Below are 22,150 nucleotides of genomic sequence, written 5' to 3'. Positions count from 1 at the left end.
CGCAAATACTGGGGCCTCTGTCAGCCCAACCTGACTGCCCTCATCAAAATTTGTCATCTCTTCTCTTGACTCCCACCACATTTTGTTTCTGTTTTTATTTTAGCATATCTCAAAGCCTTCTAAGTATTCTGCTTCTCCATCCCCATGCCTTTCTTTCTTCTTCTCTTCCCATATCATAAGAGTCTTTCAGAACAAAACTATGGCCCCAGGACTATGGCTGCCCAGTGCCCACTCAGGGCCCCACACTGAGTCTGCTGTCAGAAAACCAATGCCACACTGAATCTACTGAAAAGAATCTGAAATTTCTTTTTTAAGTTTTTTAATGTCTTCAGTGAGTGAAAAGGCAGTAGGATTAAGTCATTGAGTGTCTTCCTTTGCTCCTTATCTCTATAGTGGCCACATTTAAAACCTTATAGGAAAAATATATCCAAATAATTAATAAAGAAATTAAAAAATCACTCTATTTTTAAGGTAAAGAGAAAACTTGTTTTATGTGTGTGTGTGTGTGTGTGTGTGTGTGTGTGTGTGTGTATATTTATCATTAAGAATTTTTTAAATATCCGGTTTGAAGATACAAATATGGCTTTCCTGAGCCTTCCAATAAGCAGGCTAAGGCAACTGGACAATCTCCCAGGGCCCATAGGATAAAGTCATAGCTAAGTATCTGGAAGGCAGAGCAGGCAAATTCCCAGACTGCCTAGAGAGGCCATCACTGCTACTTGGCATTGCTCCCTGGGGTGGCTAAAATTTGGGTCTCAGGCCACACAAAAACTCTTCTGCCAAAAGAGGGGTAGAAGGATGCCCTGTCAGACTCCCTATATACCCCTGGACAATTTCAAACATCAGAGGAATGACTAGGTCAGACGATAGCCCTGAAGAAAAAAATCCAAAACCTGAAGAAAAAAAAAAAAACCCAACACCTAAAAGAGACAACAGCCTTGAGAAACCCAAGACTCTTCTTGCTTCTCTTTCACTTTATTACTTCTAGATATTAAGCACAAAGATTTTAGTAGCTGGGAAGTAGTGACTATTAATCCACTATTTCAACAGTGCAAAAGTTGCTTTGTACCTGATAGATGGTCTCTCAGAGATCACAGATCTCTTTCTCAGGAAAAAAAAAAAAAAGGAGTTCCTATTGTGGCTCAGCAGTAATGAACCCAACTAGTATCCATATCCATGAGGATTCGGGTTCAATCCCTGGCCTCGCGCACTGGGTTAAGGATCTGGCATTGCCCTGAGCTGCAGTGTAGGTCGCAGGCAAGACATTGCTGTGGCTGTGGCTGTGGCTGTGGCCAGCAGCTGAAGCTACAGCTCCAATTCGACCCCTAGCCTGAGAAATTTCATATGCTGAGGGTGTGGCCCTAAAAAAATACAAAAAACAAACAAACAAAAAAACCCATTCAAAACACTTGTGTTCCTAGGAGAGGTTAGACATCACTTATTTCATTGTTAATGTCTGGGCCAAGTGAAATGAATGTTAACTAATTTTCCAGATATGCTTCTTTCTCTCATTCTCCTGTGATTGGAGTGGATTTACTATAACAAAGATAAGAGTAAGACTTGTCAATGTGACCCCAAATAGTTTCCCTATCAACAAACTAAGTATAGGAAACTAAGTATAGGAAAGGGTCAATATTCAGTTAAGCATAGGCAGAACTAGGAAGAAGCCATTTAAAAAGTGTGATGATATGCAAAGCGAATTTTAGGTGTGACTGGTATCTAATATACATCTAGGACCATAGTCCTAGAACATTTAATATTTTATCAATGACTGGAGCGAACAAGTTAAGAGGATCTCAACTTACAAATTACACCAATTACAATGACCTTGTTAACATCTCTGATAAAAATAACATTATTGATTTTGGCAAATTACAAATAGCCCATAAAAATAAGATAAAAACCAATACACAGTGAGATAATGCTAAACGACTAGGAATAAAATGTACAGACACTAAGTGGAAAACAAATATGTAAACAGATGAAAAATAAGAAAATATCAGAATTATCATTTCTGTGGGAGCTTATAATGTGGAAAATGAAGATGCTTAGTGAACACAATGATTCCACAGTCCCCAAAGACCAAAATCTCCTGGATGAGAATCACTATTGTAAACACACCCTTAAATGCTCCATACCCCTTAAGCAATAAGGGACCCAAACTAAGTCTATCAATTGTTTCTGAACATTAAATATCTCAATAATTTAATGATATTTTAAAGGAAGTATAATGAATGGAATGCTGTTTTAAAATGTCATAGACAAGATTCTTTATTTGCTGTTGGCCAGACTTCCTAATTATGGGTTCTGTTTAGATCTAATTAGGGAGGTAGAGATGCTGGAAAGATCCTAGGGAAGAACAAAAGGAAGGAGGTAAGGGATGAAGAGAAACCCACAGGTAGCGCTGGAGAGGGACTGTTTTGTCTGTTAATTTGTTAGGAGAGTTGAAAGGGAACATAATATGGCAACTGCCTTCAGGTATTGCCAAGTTCTTATAAGACTGACAAGGAAAATACTGCCCAGACACAATCATCATTCAAGACAAGGAAATGGGAGGACGGGATTATTTAAAAAAAAAAAAAAAAAAAAGGTGTTAGGGTGTTAGGTTACATGGGAGAAGAAATTCCAAGTAATAAGAGTGGTTAATCCAAGGAATGTATCACAAGAGGTTATTTTGAAACAGTTGTGTGCTAAATTCCTTCTCAAATCCTTCTATCTCTATAATTAAAACTTGGTGTATAAGAACACTGACACATAGTCTCGTACTTAAGCATAGGCATATGTATGAACACTTTCCTCTATTCCTGCAGGATACCTGGTTTGTTTGGGGGCAAAGAGGAGTTGATGTGGCATTGTTTTAACAGTGGTTGAGAAGGCAAGTGGTAAACATCTGAAAGTAGAACACTGCAAAATGCATGCATTGTATGTACCAAAAGGTCAGTATGAAACATTATCTTTATGGCAAGCCTGCCCAACCACTCCCTCCTACACATTGCATATTCACACAATTTTGCAGCTTGTATAAACCCCTATTGTGATTTAAATTCATGAAAGAATGCAGCTTCTGCAAAGGGTGGCTGTTTTGTGACCATCGGTTATTTTACCCTAGCTGCAAATCATGTGGGGGAACATTTAAAAATACTGTTGAGCACGACCCATTCCCTAGAAATTCTGTTGAATTGGTCAATGATGGGGCCCAGACTATGTATTCTTTTTTTTTTTTTTTGAAAGCTCCCCAGGTGATACTGATATACAGCTGGAATTGAGTATGGTTTTAACTCTCAGAATTTCTTGGTAATAAAACTGTATATCATGACAAAATTTCCAGGACCACAAGGGCCACAGTGGGAAAATTATTACTTCTCTAGATCCTCATGTTGCAGAGTCATTAGAAACTTTTTTGGAATATGATATTTGTCACTCAAATTCCTATGACAAAAAATACTTTCTGGAATTCCGTTATAGTAACTGCATAAGATGGACTTTGTATATGGGGATATATCTCATGTCATATCTCTTATGTAATCCAACCCTGTTGTTTTTTCCCTTTCCTTTGCTTGCTCTTTCTATTCTGCCCAAGAGGAAGATCAGCTGGTTAGAGTGTCAGAACATCATTCCCATCCCCCTTTTTTGGGTCAATGGTGCAGGCATACTATGAATGGAGCTGAGAATATGCACTGCTTTTTCTCCTAATGGTATAGAGGCCACAGGAAGCTTCCCTGGACTTAGGGATGGCAGAGAAAAGATCCCCAAGTCACTGAGAAGTGCTTTACTAATGCCAATCACTCCTCAGAGCAGATGGGGAAACTGAGCCTCAGAGGAAACCTGAATTCCAACTCTCTTTGACACTGACCTCAAGTGTCACCTTGGGCCTTGAAAAAGTCACTTGGATCCTCTAGACAGCAATTTCTTCATCTATAGCAATTAAGAAGTAGAACTAGAAGATCACCAGGTCACTTTATTTCTAAAATTCTATGATTCCAGTTAACCAGTATTCATAAAAGTGTAGAACATTGTAAAAGTGTATAAAAGTCCACGCAGAAAGAATGGTGGAGGACCCTTCATCAATACTATTTTTATTACCTTCTTCCTAGATTTTAACAATTGTCATTCTCACTCTTGATATGAAGGCTGTGGGATTTAATTAAATCATCTTTGAAATGCTGAACTATTAACAGATGGCATGCTGAATGCATGTATACCACAAACAAACATTTGGCCTTGAAGAAGATCAAGAACTGGAGTTCATTTCCCCTTTTCATTTGGGTTCAGAACTCTGCGGTCTTCCCTTTTATTGCTCTCGCCTCCAAATTGGCAGTTTGTGTTCCAAGATGGATCAGAAAATAAGTTCCAAAGTTGGTTACAAACTTTTTTTTTTTTGGTCTTTTTGTCTTTTTGCTTTTTCTAGGGCCGCTTCCTGCGGCATATGGAGGTCCCAGGCTAGGGGTCTAATCGGAGCTATAGCCACTGGCCTATGCCAGAGCCACAGCAATGTGGGATCCGAACTTCGTCTGCAACCTACACCACAGTTTACAGCAATGCCAGATCCTTAACCCACTGAGCAGGGCCAGGGATCGAAACTGCAACCTCATGGTTCCTAGTCAGATTCGTTAACCACTGCACCACAACGGGAACTCTGGTTACAAACTTCTGGTAATTTTTTGGTTATTTTTTTGTAACCAGTCAATTCCCCTTAGTTCATATAACAGAGAAGCACATAGTTACTTTCAGTGTGCGTTAGAGCAATGGTCTTAAAAAGAGCTAAATAGAAAATGCTCAGATTTTCTAAGTGCTGACAGTTGTCAAATTCACCTAGTTCATATGGTCACATTTCTGAAGTTCTTTTAACAGCTGTCTGTGAGCAATAGGATCAGATGACTAAGAACTATAGGGCAGAAGCACTATTACTTTAAATCAGGTTTTCCCATTACCTAGATATAAAGAGTTTGTTTCTCTCTAACCCATATGACGTTCAGCATTTAAGTAATTTTAATCTCATCACTTAGCACACCAGCTGTATTAATCTGAAGGTAAACATGAGGTTATTTGAATTCTGAACATTCTCAGCTGAAAATTCATCAGCTCCATAAGTAAGCTAAGCTATGTCTAAATCTGTGGGTTTGAACCAAAATTTCATGATAAACAAAAACTGAATATCTTCCCTGTAATTACTCAACTTTTTGGTCACTCTTTTACCAAAATTACTATGACTGGGTTAGAATAACAGCCAATAAATGCAATCACTTACTCATGGGCAGATAATAGCACATTCAGAACTTTCTTTCTTAAAGGAAATTTTATCAGGTTGGTGCTCTTATAAATAGAAGAGAGAAATATAATTTAGCAAATGGAAGCATTCACTAATTTATTCATTTATTCAACAAATATTAATGTAGTACCTACTACATTCCAGGGAGCTTACAGTCTGGCAGCAGAAATAATCTCCCATACATAAAAAAAAAAATCAAACCATTAAATCAGTGCGGATAGGCTGAATGAAAAAAAATGGTCTGATCTAAATTCAAAAGGTTAGTGATTTGGGTAGGATAGAGACTTCCTTTATTACCTTAAAAGTAAGAGAGTGTACCACAGAAAGGCATTGCCCCTCCTTGATAATGATTCCTCAGAAAACGTGAGCAGCCAGAGACCATGTCTATTTTATTTACACTATATCCCCCTTTCAGTGACCCACAGCCAGCTCATTGACCCTATCCTGGCTGTTTCCTCATTTCACTTATTCCATCCTCAAAAAGTAGCTACTTCATAACTACTGAATGAGTGAATGAATTAATTAATAAATGAACATAAAAGGCCACAGTACTGTAAATCAAAAGTGCCCCCAATAAATACACATTCTAATCTTTAAATATTTCTAAAGTTCAGGTCCTGTCTCATCATAGCATATTCTGATTTTCTAGAGAAATAGTTTTCAACTAGCAATAATTTTTGGCTTCCCGTCCCATGGGACATTTGGTAAAGTCTGAAGACAGTTTTAGTTAACACAATTTAGGGGCTTTTAGTGGCATCTAATGGGTAGAGAACAGAGAAGTTGAGAATCACTCTACAGTGCCCAGGACAGTACCCTCCCTTCACCTCAACAACAAAGAATTATCCAACCCAAAATGCCAACAATACCAGATGGAGAAACCCTGTGGTAGAAGTTGGAGGCTGTGTCATGAGAGCCACATAATGGGCTATGATTATCCTTGTTTAGACCTTACAAGGGCCCTAATGTAGATCCTTTCGCTCACTAGCCAAGCGGTGTTCAAACCTCCAGAGATTTATTTCACTCATCTTCTATTTGTTTAATAAACAGACTCAAAGCAGTGGAGGGAAAAATATTCCAACAGTGAGGTAAGATGAATACTATTAGTAACCCTAGTTTGACTTAAATGAATGGTAGGAAACAAGCTCTGCCATCAGGAAGTGAGTTGTAGAAGCTGAAAAGAAGTTAAGAGTGTTTAAAAAGCTCTGGTTCAAACAAATGTCTATGTGAACCAATGGGTAGCCTTAAAAACAGTGAAGACATTTCCGTTTCTTATGTCTTTGATAGAATGAAAAGAGCTTTTATTTTCTTTAGTGTGGTAATCATTCATATTTGTCCCATGACACACCCAGATGTTTAAAGAATAACAAACTCCCAATTGTAAACACAAAATTTTGTGAGCTAGTCAGGCCTCTGGATGAATCCTTATCATTGCATGTTTGGATTAAATAAGAATCCTATGTATTAAACAATATAAGACTTTCTATTTGTGAAGTGAGCTTCCAACACTTTGAAGGGCTAGAGTTATTTCTCCTCAAGGATAACAAACATAAGCACCCCCAAGGTATGGCTCTTCCTTATTCAAATTCCTATGCTCCAGTCTCAGTGCTCCTATCACTGGCCCTTGCCTGACCTACTTTTACACTGTTCACTGTTCCATGTCACTGTTCAGTAACACATAACATCAACAAATGTCACCAAATCAATACCAGAGCATAAAAATTAAAAAAGGAATAAAAAAAATATGCAGCCTACTTTGTACCAAGCCACCCAAAACTAGGTGCTTTTCGTAATAATGAAAATGTAAGGCCATGTGGACAGGAGCGATGGTTCCAGATTCCCGAGGAAGGCTCATGGTGAGTTGGTCTCAGATGTACCAAATGCAGTTTTAGGTTCCTGTCTGGGATTCCCAGAAGAAAGGAGCCTATTTGAGGAGGTATGCTCTGGAATCCCAAATCATCTTATCATTGAGGATAGTTTTTAGTAACTTCAAATAGATAGATATTCATTTTCAAGGGACACCTTAAAAAACCACAAACTAGGTGGCTTAAAGCCAAAGAAATTTATAGTTTCATGGTTCTGGGGGCTAGGTGTCCAAAATGAAGATGTCAGCAGGGCCATGCTCCCTCTGAAACCTGTAAGAGAATTGTTCTTTGTCTCTTTCTAGCTCCTCCTGGTTTTATGGCAATCTTTGGGATTACCTTAGCTTGAAGCTGAAAAAGTCTAATCAATTACATGACCTTCTCCGTGTGTCTTCACTTTACCACCTTCTTATGCCAGCCATTTCAGATGGAGAGCCTACTCTATGCCATTATGACTTCATCCTAATAACACAACAAGATCTTGTCTCCAAATCAGGTCACATTCTGAGGTATTGGGGACTGGGATCTCAACATATCTTTTTGAGATATGTTGTTATACAATTCAGTGCATAACAGGATGTAAACTGGGAATGTATATTTTTGTTATCAAAATAGGAAAATTAAAAAAAAAAACAGGGAAATTTAAATTTTGAAAGTATAATACAACCCAAGGATCACTTAGACTGCCTTCTAAGAAGAGCAAAAGATGGAAAAAACCTGGTGATTGCCTTCAGGCAAGAGGAAAGGAAGAGTAAGGCAAAAAGGAATTAAACTAAAGCAAATAGAGTCCTGTCTAGTTTATGTTGGTGCTACTTTCAGACACATCCAGACACTCAGTCAGCTGGGGCATCTTCTCCTCCAGGGCATATTTGATCTCAGCATACCTCATGTTTATAATAAACTCCAGGAGGCAAGGCACGGGCTAGAAATGAGCTAATCCTTCTTGTTTGCTAATGGCAGAATGCAAAATAAGAACCCACCTGCACAAAACGATTTCAGGAATGCCAAGAAGTTCTCCCTTTCCAAAATAGCTTCTCCATCCTCCCAACACTGTTACAAAATCCCTGATACTTCCCCACTTCTGATTTCCATACTTGGACAAAAGTTCCTGATGTAGTGCCCCTGGCACTGTCCCAAACATTTTGCATTAAGTCATTTGATACACAAAATAGTCCTATGAAGTAGGTACGATTATGCCTATAATTTTTAGATAAGAAACTAAGGCAGGGAGAGGTGTGGTAGCTTAGCAAAATTGAGATACAAAGTAGCCCCCATGCTATCAGTCAGGGTACCATACTGCCTTTCAACAGAACAACACAGTAACTAACTTACAATCATGCCCCCTCAGATTTGAGTGTTAGATTTTTCAGATCCTCTCATGTTAGCAGAGACAGCAAAGACAGCATAAGACAGCTTTTGTTTCTCAAAGTGTCTTCCCTATACCACTTATATCAAAATGGGGGAGGAGTACAGATACCTGGATCCTACCTTCAAACAACTGATTCAGAAGCTCAGTGCCGAGAAATCTTCATTTTAGCAGACAAATGAGTGTACTAACGTTTGAGAACCACTATCTCTACAGGAATAGAAGAGGTATAATGTCGTGGTAAACCAGGAGAAGCCACAGAAAGGTGAAGAGCAATGGGAACCATGGTAACCAATGGTCAAAAGAGTCAGAGGATCCTGACCAGAGAAGAGCTTGGGAATAAGGGTAATGCTGGGAACAGAGGTTTGACAGCAAAAGAAAGCTAGCCACATCCTCTGGCTTGGATCACACACCCTGTCCTTGTAGAACTGGTTATTTGCTGAGTTAGGGTAGCATGTTCTGTTAGTTTGGATGGGAAGCATGGTTGCAGGCAAGGGAGAGCAACCAGAGCATGTGGATTCAGAAATTCCTACATGACTCTGTTTGAATGAGCAGGGTTTCATAAGCAGAACAAAGACTTTTGTGTGGGGTTAAAGAGAGTACTGTAATGGAGGATCTAAGAGACCTATGTTCTGCGTTTTGTTCTGTCACTGATTACAGCCCTCCTGAGACTCAGTCTATTGGTCTGTAAAAGGAGGAAAATAACACTTGCCTTGAACGTCTTCACATATAGGATGTGATGAACCCACTGAGGCATATAATGCTCTATACTGTACCTTATTGCTATTCTAAAACCTCTGTAAAAGTTTCCTGTCTTAGAACATATCTTCCATAGCCATGCCCAAAGTCCACTAATGACACAATAAAGGACAATTGGCAATGATGCTCTGCCTTGCTCTTTGCATCCCTCTACACTCCTGACAGGAAAGAAAATATAATCACCTAAATTCATTCTAAAGTACAAATTACAGCACAGGCCTCCTCCACTGGGGAAATATACATACACAAACATGAGGAAAAGTGGAGACTAGAGACATCAAAGAACAAATTCACTCTCCTTGTCCTATCCCTTCCCCACTGGTGTGCTCTGCTGATCCCCCAAAGGGCTGGGCTGGACTGCTACTTCTGCTTCTGCCTCTGCTTCCCCTCCCTAGCATGATCCAGTGAGTGCCCCCTTGCTTTGGGGCCAAATCTACACAACTGTAATTATTCAAATCATTGGGGCAAAACCCAACCAAGCAACAACATGCTTTAATCAATATTTTCTGGAGTTCCCAGTATGGTGTAATGGGATTAGAGGCATCTCTGTAGCACCAGGACACAGGTTCAATCCCCAGCCTAGCACAGTGGATTAAGGATCCTGTGTTGTCGTAGCTGCGGTACAGGTCGCAACTGGGGCTTGGATCTGATCCCTGGCCTGGGGAACCCCATGTGCTGCAGGGTGGCCAAAAAAGAAAAAAATAAAGACAATTTTTAAAAAATCAATATTTTCTAAATCATCCTTCCTTAAAGGTGAAGACTTCTGAGTTAAAATTGTCCCCTCCTCTGTGGGCTCTTCATGCCTTTCAAGTAACCTAAATGATACCCAACCTTCCACTTTATTTTGATCAGACTGTGATATTATAGTACTATGGAGAAAAAGAACATAATTTTGTATAAAATGGGATAGCAAAAAAATTGACAAAGGAACATTTGTGATATCAGAAAAAGAATTCATAGTAAATAATATGATGGTTAGTGAATACCTACATACTTTCAATGAACATTTATAACTGCTTTAAAACATTACATATATTGAAGGAATATTTGCTAATTAATGTATGCCTAGTTCTACTAGGTATTATGCAGGATACCAAGATGAGTGCAGTGGAAACAGACCTGCCCTAAGTCCTGGTTTTGTTCAGTTATTTATTAGTTAAGTGACCTTTCCTTACTGGGGAAATAAAAAGGCTATTTCCCATTCCTATTATAAACATAACCTAGAACTTCACAAGCTTGTGAAGAGGAGCTGATGGGTTTAATAGCACACTATATGTGTAAAATATTATTATTCTGAGGCCTCTGAAGTGTCTGAGAAGCAACAACAGGAGGTCAGTCCAAAGGGAGAGACAAGGGTCTCAGCTAGAGGCCCAGGCCAAGGACTGCAGGTCCCCTCTGTACCCTTCCCCCTATCCCTGACTCTCTTCTATCACAGAAGTAGGTAAATACCCACTTTTCTGTCCTCTTCCAGTTTGAAACCCTGATAAGTAATGCAGCCCCCTCTCTCTAGATACAGAGGCAATCCTGTGCTCTTCTGCAAGACGAAGCGGCCTAGCATCTGCCGCTTGAAGGCACTCTAAGAACACATCAACGTTCCCATCACAGGTTTACATTTTTCCTAGGACTGTGTGTGGATGCTCTGGAAATCCAAGTAATCACAAGCATTAACAATACAATCCAAGCCTACTATTTTCAGGGGGGCCTGAAAGAACACTGCAGCTTTTTCCTGCAATAGTGCCAGTTTTGCCAGTAAATAAATGGGTGTTTGCCCTTGCCCATAAGAAAACACATGGGCATTGGAGAAAAGGTCCTATGTTCTAGTTACATTTAATTGTGCTTGTTCTCAACCCTCTCTAGCCCATACCCTCACACACAACATTTATTCCACTAACTTCAAAGACCATTCAACATGTTGGAAATAGGTGTGAGAACACCAAGGGGAATTTGAAATAAGTCTCAGCCTTCTTTCTGTATGTCTGGGTTTGGTTCTTGCATTAGGATTTTAGAAGTATATATTTGATTTTTAAAACATGCATTTGTTTATACTGGGTTTAGAATCATGAAAAATAAATCAGGATTTCTATTGCCAGTTTTTGTGTTTTTCATAATAAATAAAGGTCATTTATCCTTGCCAATGATAAATATTTATAGGTTTAAATCAGAAAAAGCTTTTCAAGAGAATTTCCATTCATTCATTATCCACCAATTTCCAGATACCACCCAGCACATGAGATGCTCCCAAAAAGAAGCAGGAAGTGGACTAGAGCTTCCAGGCATGGAAAGGAAAGAGTGTCAGGGACAAAAGAAGTTGTCACTAATTCCAAAGGATGTGACATTCTCTAGCTTTGTCTTTTGCATAAAATTCCCCAGGCCCAACCCCAATGCGTATGATCTGAGAATGAAGTGGGCCTGAGCATCTGCATTTTAACAAGCATCCTCCCTCTAGTTGATTCCTTTGCTATACTACCTCCTGCTATAGTGCCTTCAGGACATTATATTCCAAAGTCCAAATGTGGTGATGGGTCTTCTAGGTGGAGCTGGCTTTTAGTCTTTGGTACAAATCCAGGTATTAATCCAAGTACTTTAGGGATATGAGCTGATAGCACTATCAGTAGCCTAAAACTTTTCAAATATTTGAAAAGTTTGATATGAATTGTAGAGGGTTGGAAATGCTATATTTCCTTCTCATACATTTCTGGACTTTGCTCCAGGACCAATTTCCAGGATATTTATACATATTCATCATATATATTTTCCTATAAGCATGAAATCTGAAATATATAACAGAAAAAGCAATATAATAGAAAATAAACAATGATCATCAAAATAAAGGTGGATTGTGTTGGAATTATATTAGTTATCAATAGCTGCATAACCAATGACCCCAAAACTTAGTGGCTCAAAACAACTACTTATCTTCTAACTGTGTCAGAAACCCAAGTGTAACTTGCTGAGTGGTTCTAGATCAGGGCCTTTCACAAACTAATCCAGGTGTCAGAGCTGGTGTCATCTCAAGGTCCGACTAGAAGAATACCCACTTCCAAGCTCACTCACGTGGCCAATGATGGGATTCAGTTCCTCCCAGGCTTGGAGAGAGGACTCAGTTTCTCAAGGGCTATTGGCTAAAGTCCTCCCTCAGTTCCTTACACATAAACTTCTCCATGGAGCAATTCACAACATGGCAGCTGTCTTCCAACAGAGCAAGCAAACAAGAAAGTAATAAAGGAAGCAAATGATGTCATGGTCTTTTGTATCTTAATCTCAGAAGTAACCGCCCCATCACTTTTGCCATGTTTTATTATTTAGAAGGAAATCAGCAAGTCCAGCTCACACTCGAAGCGAGAGTGTTACACAAGGGCATAAATACAAAGAAGTTAAGGAAGGGGGATCATTGGGAGCCATCTTAGATACTGCCTATCACAGAATACATTCGTTTTTTTTCATAGTTAATTTATCATCCTACTTACATTTTGCTAAAACTAAATGTTAATGCAAGGCAAACATTTTCTGATAGAGGTGAGAGAGCATATTCTGGGAATAGAAGAGTGTTGGAAAGATATGTTAAGGTTACTAATTGAACTCAGGTTTCTAAATGAGTATATCTACTATGCCAATCAACAGGAAAGAGTGTTCATTACTGTATCATTTAAGAATGTTTTCTGCCATATCTAATTGAAAATCTGAATAGCTGTGGCTTTGAAATAAGGGTGTAAGAAGAGGTCAAGAAGCAGAAAGATACTGGCATTGTTTCAATAGTTTGGTAATTGCAAAAGTGGCATCTTCTATTCTCTTGGCCTTTTAATTATGCCTGTCACTTCATGGTCACAAGATGACTTCTCCATGTTAAGGCAACACATCACATTCTAAGTAGGATGAAAGGGTAAAAGAGCCACCCCCATATGCCTCTGCTTCTTTTCATAAGGAAGGTAAAAGCTTTACTGAAAGACTTGCCCTGCAGTCTTCTACTTAGATCTCATTGGCTAGAACTAGGTCACATGTTTACTCTAACCCAATTACTCACCAGGGAGACTAAGATTACCATGGCAAACCTAAACCAACTATAACTATCTCTGAGATTAAGGGATTATTTCTATGACCTGAATAAATGAAGATTCTGTTGGCAGAGAAGTGGGCCTGGGATGGTGGGCAGGCAACATACAAGTCTTCTCTAGACGTCTTGCTTATTATTATTTATGTGTTCCATATATCCAATACAATCACAAGTTCACAATTTTCACAAGAATCTAAAAATATATTTTCCCATAGAAACAGAATATGCAAGCATAATTATTTATTAAATTCCAATTGAACTTAAAATTTCCTTCTTGGGAGTTCCCTTCATGGCTCAGTGGTTAATGAACCTGACTAGGAACCATGAGGATATGGGTTCAATCCCTGGCCTTGCTCAGTGGGTTAAGGATCAGGTGTTGCCGTGAGCTGTGGTGTAGCCCAGCAGCTGTAGCTCAGATTTGATCACTAGCCTGGGAACTCCATATGATGCAGGCGTGGCCTAAAAAAAAAAAAAAAAAAGGAGTTGCTGCTGTGGCACAGTGGAAACGAATCTGACTAGGAACTATGAGGTTGCGGGTTTGATCCCTGGCCTCACTCAGTGGGTCAAGGATCTGGCTTTGCCATAAGCTGTGGTGTGGGTTGCAGACAGGGCTCGGATCTGGCATTGCTGCAGCTGTGGCATAGGCCGGCAGCTGTAACTCCGATTAGACCCCTAGTTTGGGAACCTCCATGTGCCATGAATGTGGCCCTAAAAAGCGGAAAAAAAAAAAAAAAGTTTCCTTCTTGAAAATTCCTTATTCAGAAATAAATTGTCTATATTTTGAGACAAAAAAAGACCGCATATTTTTTAATCCTCTGTACATATAAGATATTTTTAAAATACTGCCATCACATATATTTAACAAGATGAAATCTAAGATTTATTGAATTAGCCAACTATTATCAAAACACAACAAAATGGATTGCTTTTCTTGATGTCTGCTGCTAGATTTTTGTTAACTTATGTTTCTGAAATTAGAGCATTATAAGTCATAGTCAATTTATCATCCTACTTACACTTTGCACAGAAGTATTTAATGTCATTTATAAAAATCCACTAATATAAACTGTTGACTCTATAGAAAGCGTCTATTAAGACACAGAAATATCACTGAAGCATATTTATGCCTTTAATCTTGAGGTCTACATAATGATTCTTACCAGAAGGGCAACTTATTCCACAGATTACAGAACTGAAAATCAGTTCCTGGAGGAGCAGCTCAGCCTCATCAAAAGCATCCCATTCTAAGAAATTAAGTGGCACCTGCATATCTTGGTTTTTGTGTTTATTTGTTTAAATGCAAATCTCTAATTAATTATATACTCCATCTCTAGGTGAGCAGATAAAGTTCTGCTCTGAGCAAGACTTGTCCTCTTATAGAGGTGTAAGAGGAGCATGTCCTTGAGGAAATGGGACTTCATACTGACAACTCTGATGAGGGATTAAACCAAACTGATGATGCATGTGAACCACAAGCACACCAAGGATCATCAGAAACAGGCACCATTATTCATTCAATGATGTTCAAATTCGTATACAGGCCTAGCTTCCTTTTGCATTGGCTATGTAATGTAGAACCCAGATGACTAAGGATGTGTGATGATAATAGACAAGAGAAATAGGAGAGTTTCAAAGGCTGTGCCTGCCATTAAGTAGGAAAGTATCCTTGATCCAGTCATCCAACAGCCTTGCCCATCAATTGCCCACCAATTCTTTATCTCAAATGGAACTCTTTTCCTTTATGGATCCTTTCAGCTTTAAATAATTATGAATCTTCTGGAACAACTATGCTTTGATTGATGGAATTGCAAACTGCCTTTAAATGGAATGACTGATTACAGGCAGAACTTTGTTGGGTTCAGTGCATTGTGAATACATGTAAAAATGTATAATGAGAATTTTTTTCAAAATAATCCCTCCAGTTTTCTTCACCCTAGATAGATGTACAGAAATGTCTATATTTAACTTGAGAAAAGGACATTCCTCCTAACCTCACACAGAGGTACATTTCAAGTTGATGTCTTAAAAGAAAGGAAAAGACTTACAGGAGACCCAGAGATATGAGTCGGGTAAGCAGAGAAAAAACATGGAGAGAGAGCTATTAAGTTCCTGGGGGAAAAGTGCAGAGCACAGGGCTGGACCCAGGCCTGGGAATCAGGAAGTTAGAGTTCTAATTTCAGCTTTTCCACTTATTCACTTGGGACCTTGAGAATGCCTGGCTGATCTAAATCGTGCCTCAGTTTCCTTATCTGCCAATTAGAAAGAAAGTCCTTGGCTAGGTGCCCAGGATTATGAGAACACACTGTGCAGGACCATGAAAATACAATCAGTACCAAAAATGCAAAACATCCTAGTTACTAGATGTCCTTACTTAAAATGGAAACATTAACAACAGTAATTCCTTTAATAATCAAAACGTGAATGTTTTAGGAAGCATAGCTATCTGTGTGAAAATTAAGCAAATAAGACTATGAGAAGAATGTATAGTACCAAGGATGCATAATCAAAAAGAAGTCAGACTTAAGTAGGACAAGTTCCACTTTTGCCACTTAGCATCTGTGTGACTTGTGGTAATTTCTTAACCTTCCACAGCAGCCTCATATGTAAAATGAGAATAATGGCATGCGTCTCAGAGGTTTGCGGTAAAGATAACCCCAGATGGAAGTTAGTTCTTTTGAAGCACTGATGAGATTTGAATTCACAGCCACCATGTACTTTGCAGCTGATAGTTACTTTTATTGCAATTGCTTATTAAAAAGGTTAGTTACTCAGAGAAAGGAATTTTTCAATGCTGCTTTTTGAGCATTTACTACATGGCAATGTTCTATCCTCATGCTAAGCACTTTACATAAATTTTCTCCTGTACTCCTCACAAAACCTACTACTATTACTGTTGCAGAAATGGCGGTAGAGAGAAATTAAACATTATTTCTGGTTTCATTGTATTTCCTTATCTGCCTTACTTTTTCTCAGCTGTGTCTAGTTGGCGCTACTTTTAATATTCTTTTAAGCCACATTAAATTCGCAAGACTAAAGCAGCAACTAACTGAATATATTTATATAACATGTTATTTTTGTCATGCCGTTCTCCACCCCGGGAGACCTGCTCTAAATTCACTTGGATATTTGAGGATAAATCATGCTCACTGCTGTTTCTGGAAAGCACTGAGAAAGCAGCCACTCTGAAATTTTCTAAGCAACTTAAAATAAAGCTTAAGAATTTCCAATACGATCACTGAAAGAAAGCATTTACATTTATGTTTAGAAAAATTAAGTTATTATCAAGAAATTTTACATAAATGCATATGTTTATATATCCTAAAAACCAATTGTGTATATGTATGACCTCACTGTAACACTGCCTTCAGAAACTATGCTGTGGGAATTCTTACAATTACCAGATGGTTAAATACGGTAAAACTCTTTTTTGTTAATGTGACTTTTAATTATGAAATATTATAAACATCTCAGAAAATTTGAAAAAAAAATTTTTAAGCAATGTGGAATTGAAGAGTCAATCTAATCAAACTAGATTGGCACTTCAAATCTACCTCTTATTTACGTGGACAATTTATTAAGATTTTTAAACCTCACATTGTTTCTATGAAATGGAAATAATAAATTACAGAGTTGCTGTGAATTAAACAAGAAACAGTGTTTGATCATAATAGCCAGTCAACAAATGTTAGTAACTCTCCTTTCTCTTAAAAAAGAATCTCTAGGTAGACATGCTTAAAAGTCCATTCTGCAAAGAAATAGGAATCCCTTGCTCCTATAAAGTGCTTACCAATCTCCTTTGGTGATAGACTTTTTACTTTCTAATGAAAGTAATGGACACTCTTCTATTGTACACTACAAATGTATATACCCATATCAGGGCATTCATGGACCACCACTGCCCATCCTTTGGCTCAGATTAAGAACACCTGTTCTGGTGCATTCATTTTTAACTTTACCAAATACTCTTACAAAATAAAGTCCTCTTTAAAAACATAAAATTCTCTGAGTACCTTTCAGTTGAATGAAGGAAACCCAAGGGTCTTTATTTTGAAGACCCTTATGAAAATTCAGTATCAGAGCAAAATCCCATAGTAGACAAGTATATGGCATAGAAATTTCATTAAAGAATGATCTGACTTGCCACATATGTAGTACAACCTTTTAAAACATCCAAGCAAACGTTTACTTCTCAGTCTATATCTACACAGGGAAAGAAAACTTTAGAACCACAATTAATTTATTTAACTTCATTTAGATAATTGTGGACATACTATTTTTACATATAACATACTCTTAGGACAACACATCAAGAAATAGAGCGTTCTAGAAAATAACCTTTAGCTACTGGTAAGCATCATGTTCTTTTTCCAAAAGGAGTTTTATTATGTTGACTCAAAAGTGGCTCCTTGGCACTGAGAGGCTGCAGTGGAGTCACCCAAGTCCTCATTCTCTAATCTTGAGTTTGGCTAGATTGCAGCTAGTAGTCATAAACTTGTTTGGATTTCAAAACACATTAGATCCCTTCATATAGCCGCCACTGCCAAGCAGTTAAGATGGCTCTGTCTTACTCTTCCAGTGGTAATTTATTTTATCCTATGCTTCAGTTTTGTCTATATTATCCTTCCAGAGAGATAAAAGATCCTGAGAATGAATTGCTTAGATGAACATATACTGTGGGAGAGAATACTGTTGCAAAAGGGGCCAAGTTTTCATTCTGTCTTCACCAATGCTTTGTGTTTGACTTTAGCAAGTCACTTTCACATCTGAACCTATGTATCTTCTTTTGTAAAATTATAACCTTCCTTCCCTGGTAGATTAAAACCCCAGATCACATGGAGACAATGCATAAAAAAGCACTTGGTAAAAGTTAAGTGCTATGTGACTGCACACTCATTTGATTACTTCCTAGTCCACCAAAGGAAATTACTACAGGTGTGGACCACTGGTATTTGCATCTGTCCTTATTCAAAACTTTATTGTTTGGTCAGTTAAAAAAAGGAAGCGCTCTCTCTTAGCATTTTTTAAACTGCCTTCTTAATTTTCTTCTTGCTGTTAATATCACCTCTGTTCTCCTTAGCAGGCAAATACGAAGCCCAAAGCTCACCTTAGGCTTTTCTCTTCCCTATCCTTGAAGTAACCAAGTCCTATGGATTCCTCCTTTAACATCCCCCAAATTCTTTGTTTTTTCCCTTTTCTTTTTTCTTTTTTGTGGCCACTATTCCAGTTTGGGCCCTACCATCTCAAACTTGGGCTACATCAAGAGTCTCTCTACCTAGAATCTCTTTTCCCTTTCTCCCAGCCTGCACACTGCTCTCAAATTCATATTGATAAATGACTACATTGATTATGGCAGTGTTCTTCTGCTCCATCATCTTCGATAGACTCCCATTGTATTAAAATAAAATTAAGCCTGTCCTCAACCTCTCTTTCCAGACATGGCCACACAGGTCTACCTGTCTGGGATACTCACTGTTTCATTCTTCCTTATTCCTGGGGCCTTCCTCACAGCATTTCCAAGATCACTTCTTCCTTCATTTCCAAATCATATCCCATTTTCCAATTTCTGCTCAGGTCCCATCACGCCATGAAGACTTCTTGAATCCTCAGAGCTCACAATGATCTAATTTCCAAATATATTCTACCAGCTGAGTGAAGAGTTGAAACCCAGTTATGACCTCATTACTGGTTAACATTGTGTACAGAGTTGTCTTGGAGTACAATTAACTTAGGTCAAGTCACTTACTTCTTTCTGAGTGCCTCATATACTTATCCATGATGCTAGGTTTTACTTGAAAGCAGGAATCTTATCATATCCATAGTTTCCCCTAGAGCAGAAGTTCTCAGCCTTTCACAATGCAAAGAAACACCTGGAGAACATATTAGAAATTATCCTTGATTCCACCCCTAGAGATGCAACAAAGTCCAGGTGAGGCCAAAATCTCTGCATTTCCCGCAAATTCCAAATGATGCTGATGCTGCTGGATACCTTTGAGCACTCACACAGAACCTGTACATAAAAGCAAAAGTATATTCGTGCATATGTAGAAATGCTTTTTTCTCTTTTTTCTTTGATTTCAAGCTCATGTCTGTTACTTTTTCCTTTTAGATTGATTTTGAAGATGTGATTGCAGAACCAGAAGGGACACACAGTTTCGATGGCATCTGGAAGGCCAGCTTCACCACCTTCACTGTGACGAAGTACTGGTTTTACCGTTTGCTGTCTGCCCTCTTTGGCATCCCAATGGCGCTCATCTGGGGCATTTACTTTGCCATTCTCTCCTTCCTGCACATCTGGGCGGTTGTACCCTGCATTAAGAGTTTCCTGATTGAGATTCAGTGCATCAGCCGTGTCTATTCCATCTACGTCCACACCTTCTGTGACCCGCTCTTTGAGGCTATTGGCAAAATATTCAGCAATATCCGCATCAACATGCAGAAAGAAATATAAGTGACATTTCAAGGGTATAAGTATACCCGATTCTTCTTTGTCCCTTTTAATTTTCTTGGTGCCAATTTCGAGTTTCAATTTGCCAGTACAGCAACACTATATGAATGAATTTTATTGATTCAGAACAAAGAAATCACGCTCAGTTTTCATAACTATTATTTGTCTCTTCTGAGCTAATTCATCTATATTTGGGGTGGTGAATTTTTAAAAGTCATTTAAAATATTTTCCTTACATTTGGATCATTGTTTTATTGGCTGAGATATGAACCTACTGTTGAAAGATAATTTGAGGGAAATATGAAGAACTGAGAAGAAAAAAAAAATAAAAGAACCACCTCAACTTCCTATTCTAAAATGTTGATCATTTTATGGTAAGGGAAGAATTCCAGGCTATGGCCATTGAATGTACAGGTCTGTGGGCAGTTTTAAGCAAACTCTTCCCTCTGAAGTGTTAACGAATTGCTGCCATTCACTTTAATGATCCAATAGGATCAAATATCAAGTTAGTAAGTATAATCTGCACATATGACTAATGCCTTACTCTCTTGAAATTTTAACCTGTGATTACTTTCTATGCCCAAGTATTTGTTATATCAATGATGACACGTAAGTGCCTTCCTGTTCTTCAGGTTTTCCTTTTCAAATAGGGTCCAACTCACCAACTTTCATTAGGTCAGCAGCCTCCCTAAAGACCAAAATTAGAACAATCCATCACCTAGTTCTTCACACTTGTCTTTGACTCTCAGATACAGAATGAGATGAAGTTCATGTCTGCACTTGATCACACAACATCTTAATGCATATTGAGAATGGTCCACATCAGCGCCATGAAATGAATTAAGGTGGATAAATGGGGTCAAGCCCTCTCTGGGCTGGCAGGAGTGGAAGCCAACTTTTCCTGCCTCTCACCAGCTGAATGAGGTCAGCATGTCTATTCAGCTTCGTTTATTTTCAAGAATAATCACGCTTTCCTGACTCCAAACTAATCCATCACCAGGGTGGTTTAGTGGCTGAACATTGTGTTCCCTTTTCAGCTGATCAGTGGGCCTCCAGGGAAGGGCTCATAAAATGGAGGCCATTGTGTGAGACTGTCAGAGTTGTTGCAAATGTGACCCCTTCAAAGTAAAGCACTTGCAACTGTCTGTTATGCTGTGACACAGGGCCCCTCCCCCTGCCAGGGCTGTGGATCTAATCCAAGCATCACTTGTCTGAGAGAAAAGATGGGGGAGGAGGCAGTAACGAAAGATTGAAGTAATTTTGCTGGAATAAATTCAAATTCTTCTGAACTCAAACTGAGGAATTTTACCTGTAAACCTGAGTCATACAGAAAGCTGCCTGGTACATCCAAAAGCTTTTTATTCCTCCTGCTCATATTAAGATTCTTCCCTGGGGGACTTTATTTTTAACCTTCAGTTATGCTTTTATTTTTATTTTCATACACCTGTTGGAACCCTGCTTGATTTTTTTTTCTTTTGTCTCTTCCAATTTTCCTGACACTTTAATTGCCAACCTGTTACCTACTTAGGTTTTTTTTTTTGCATTTAAAACAGACACTGGCATGGACATAGTTTTACTTTTAAACTGTGTACATAACTGAAAATGTACTATACTGCATAATTTTTAAGTGTAAAGATATTTTTATCTTTATATGAGGAAAATCACTTGGGAATTACTTTGTTATTCAATCTGTAAACTGTGTATCCCAAGACATGTCTGTTCTATATAGATGCTTAGTCCCTTGTGCAAATCAAGTGCTGGTCCAAAAGATTGCTGAAATTTTATATGCTTACTGATATATTTTACACTTTTTTATCCTGCATGTCTTGTAAAGTCATAAGTCTACACAATAAAAATGTTTAACAGTTCAACAGTCAGCTTTATTATTTTCCCCCAAAACAGATGTGTACATGTTGATGTGTATATGTGTATGTAATAAGCTTGTACACAGTGTGTGTACATGTCTGTTGTGTGTTTTGGGGAGTAGTAGTCTTTCACTTCTCAACTATTACAAAGTCATTTAGTTGGGATCTTTCTTCCAAGAACATCACCATTCATGAGTTACTTCAGATAAAAGTTATAATTAATAAGAAATATTTGTTTAGCAGTTTACTCAATGTTTTATTGTATGTCATCTAATTTGAGGCCCCAGCAACTTTGTGTGATAGATATTAATTTTCTCCATTAGTAAATGACACATGCAGGTAGGGGGTAATGCCCTGATTTTTTGCCACTTCATAACTGGGAATTTTTTTAAGATTCACATTTCAGAAACAATTTATTTTGGCCTTGGCTAAGTTTACATTCAGAGCTTCTATAGCAGTCAGGGTTCTCCAGAGAAATAGGACCAATAGGAAATATACATATGAAATATACATATATATGAATATATAAGTATACA

At 38.3% G+C, this 22,150-nt stretch overlaps 1 protein-coding gene across 3 annotated transcripts in view; it reads left to right on the top strand.

Moving 5' to 3' along the window:
- CAV1 (caveolin 1) overlaps positions 1-21,620 on the top strand; it is a 34,512-nt gene extending 12,892 nt beyond the window's left edge. For all 3 annotated transcript variants that reach the window (XM_047763232.1, XM_047763235.1, XM_047763233.1), the window contains exon 3: positions 19,411-21,620. In XM_047763232.1, the coding sequence (XP_047619188.1) occupies positions 19,411-19,752 (342 nt within the window). In that variant the 3' untranslated portion in view covers positions 19,753-21,620. The remainder of the gene's footprint in view (positions 1-19,410) is intronic.
- The last annotated feature ends 530 nt before the right edge of the window (positions 21,621-22,150 follow it).

Source organism: Phacochoerus africanus, chromosome 16 (genome assembly GCF_016906955.1).
Source record: "Phacochoerus africanus isolate WHEZ1 chromosome 16, ROS_Pafr_v1, whole genome shotgun sequence".
In the NCBI taxonomy this organism is placed as follows: domain Eukaryota; kingdom Metazoa; phylum Chordata; class Mammalia; order Artiodactyla; family Suidae; genus Phacochoerus; species Phacochoerus africanus.
The sequence above is the reverse complement of the archived record's forward strand: the minus strand, read 5'-3'. Positions and strand labels throughout refer to the sequence as shown.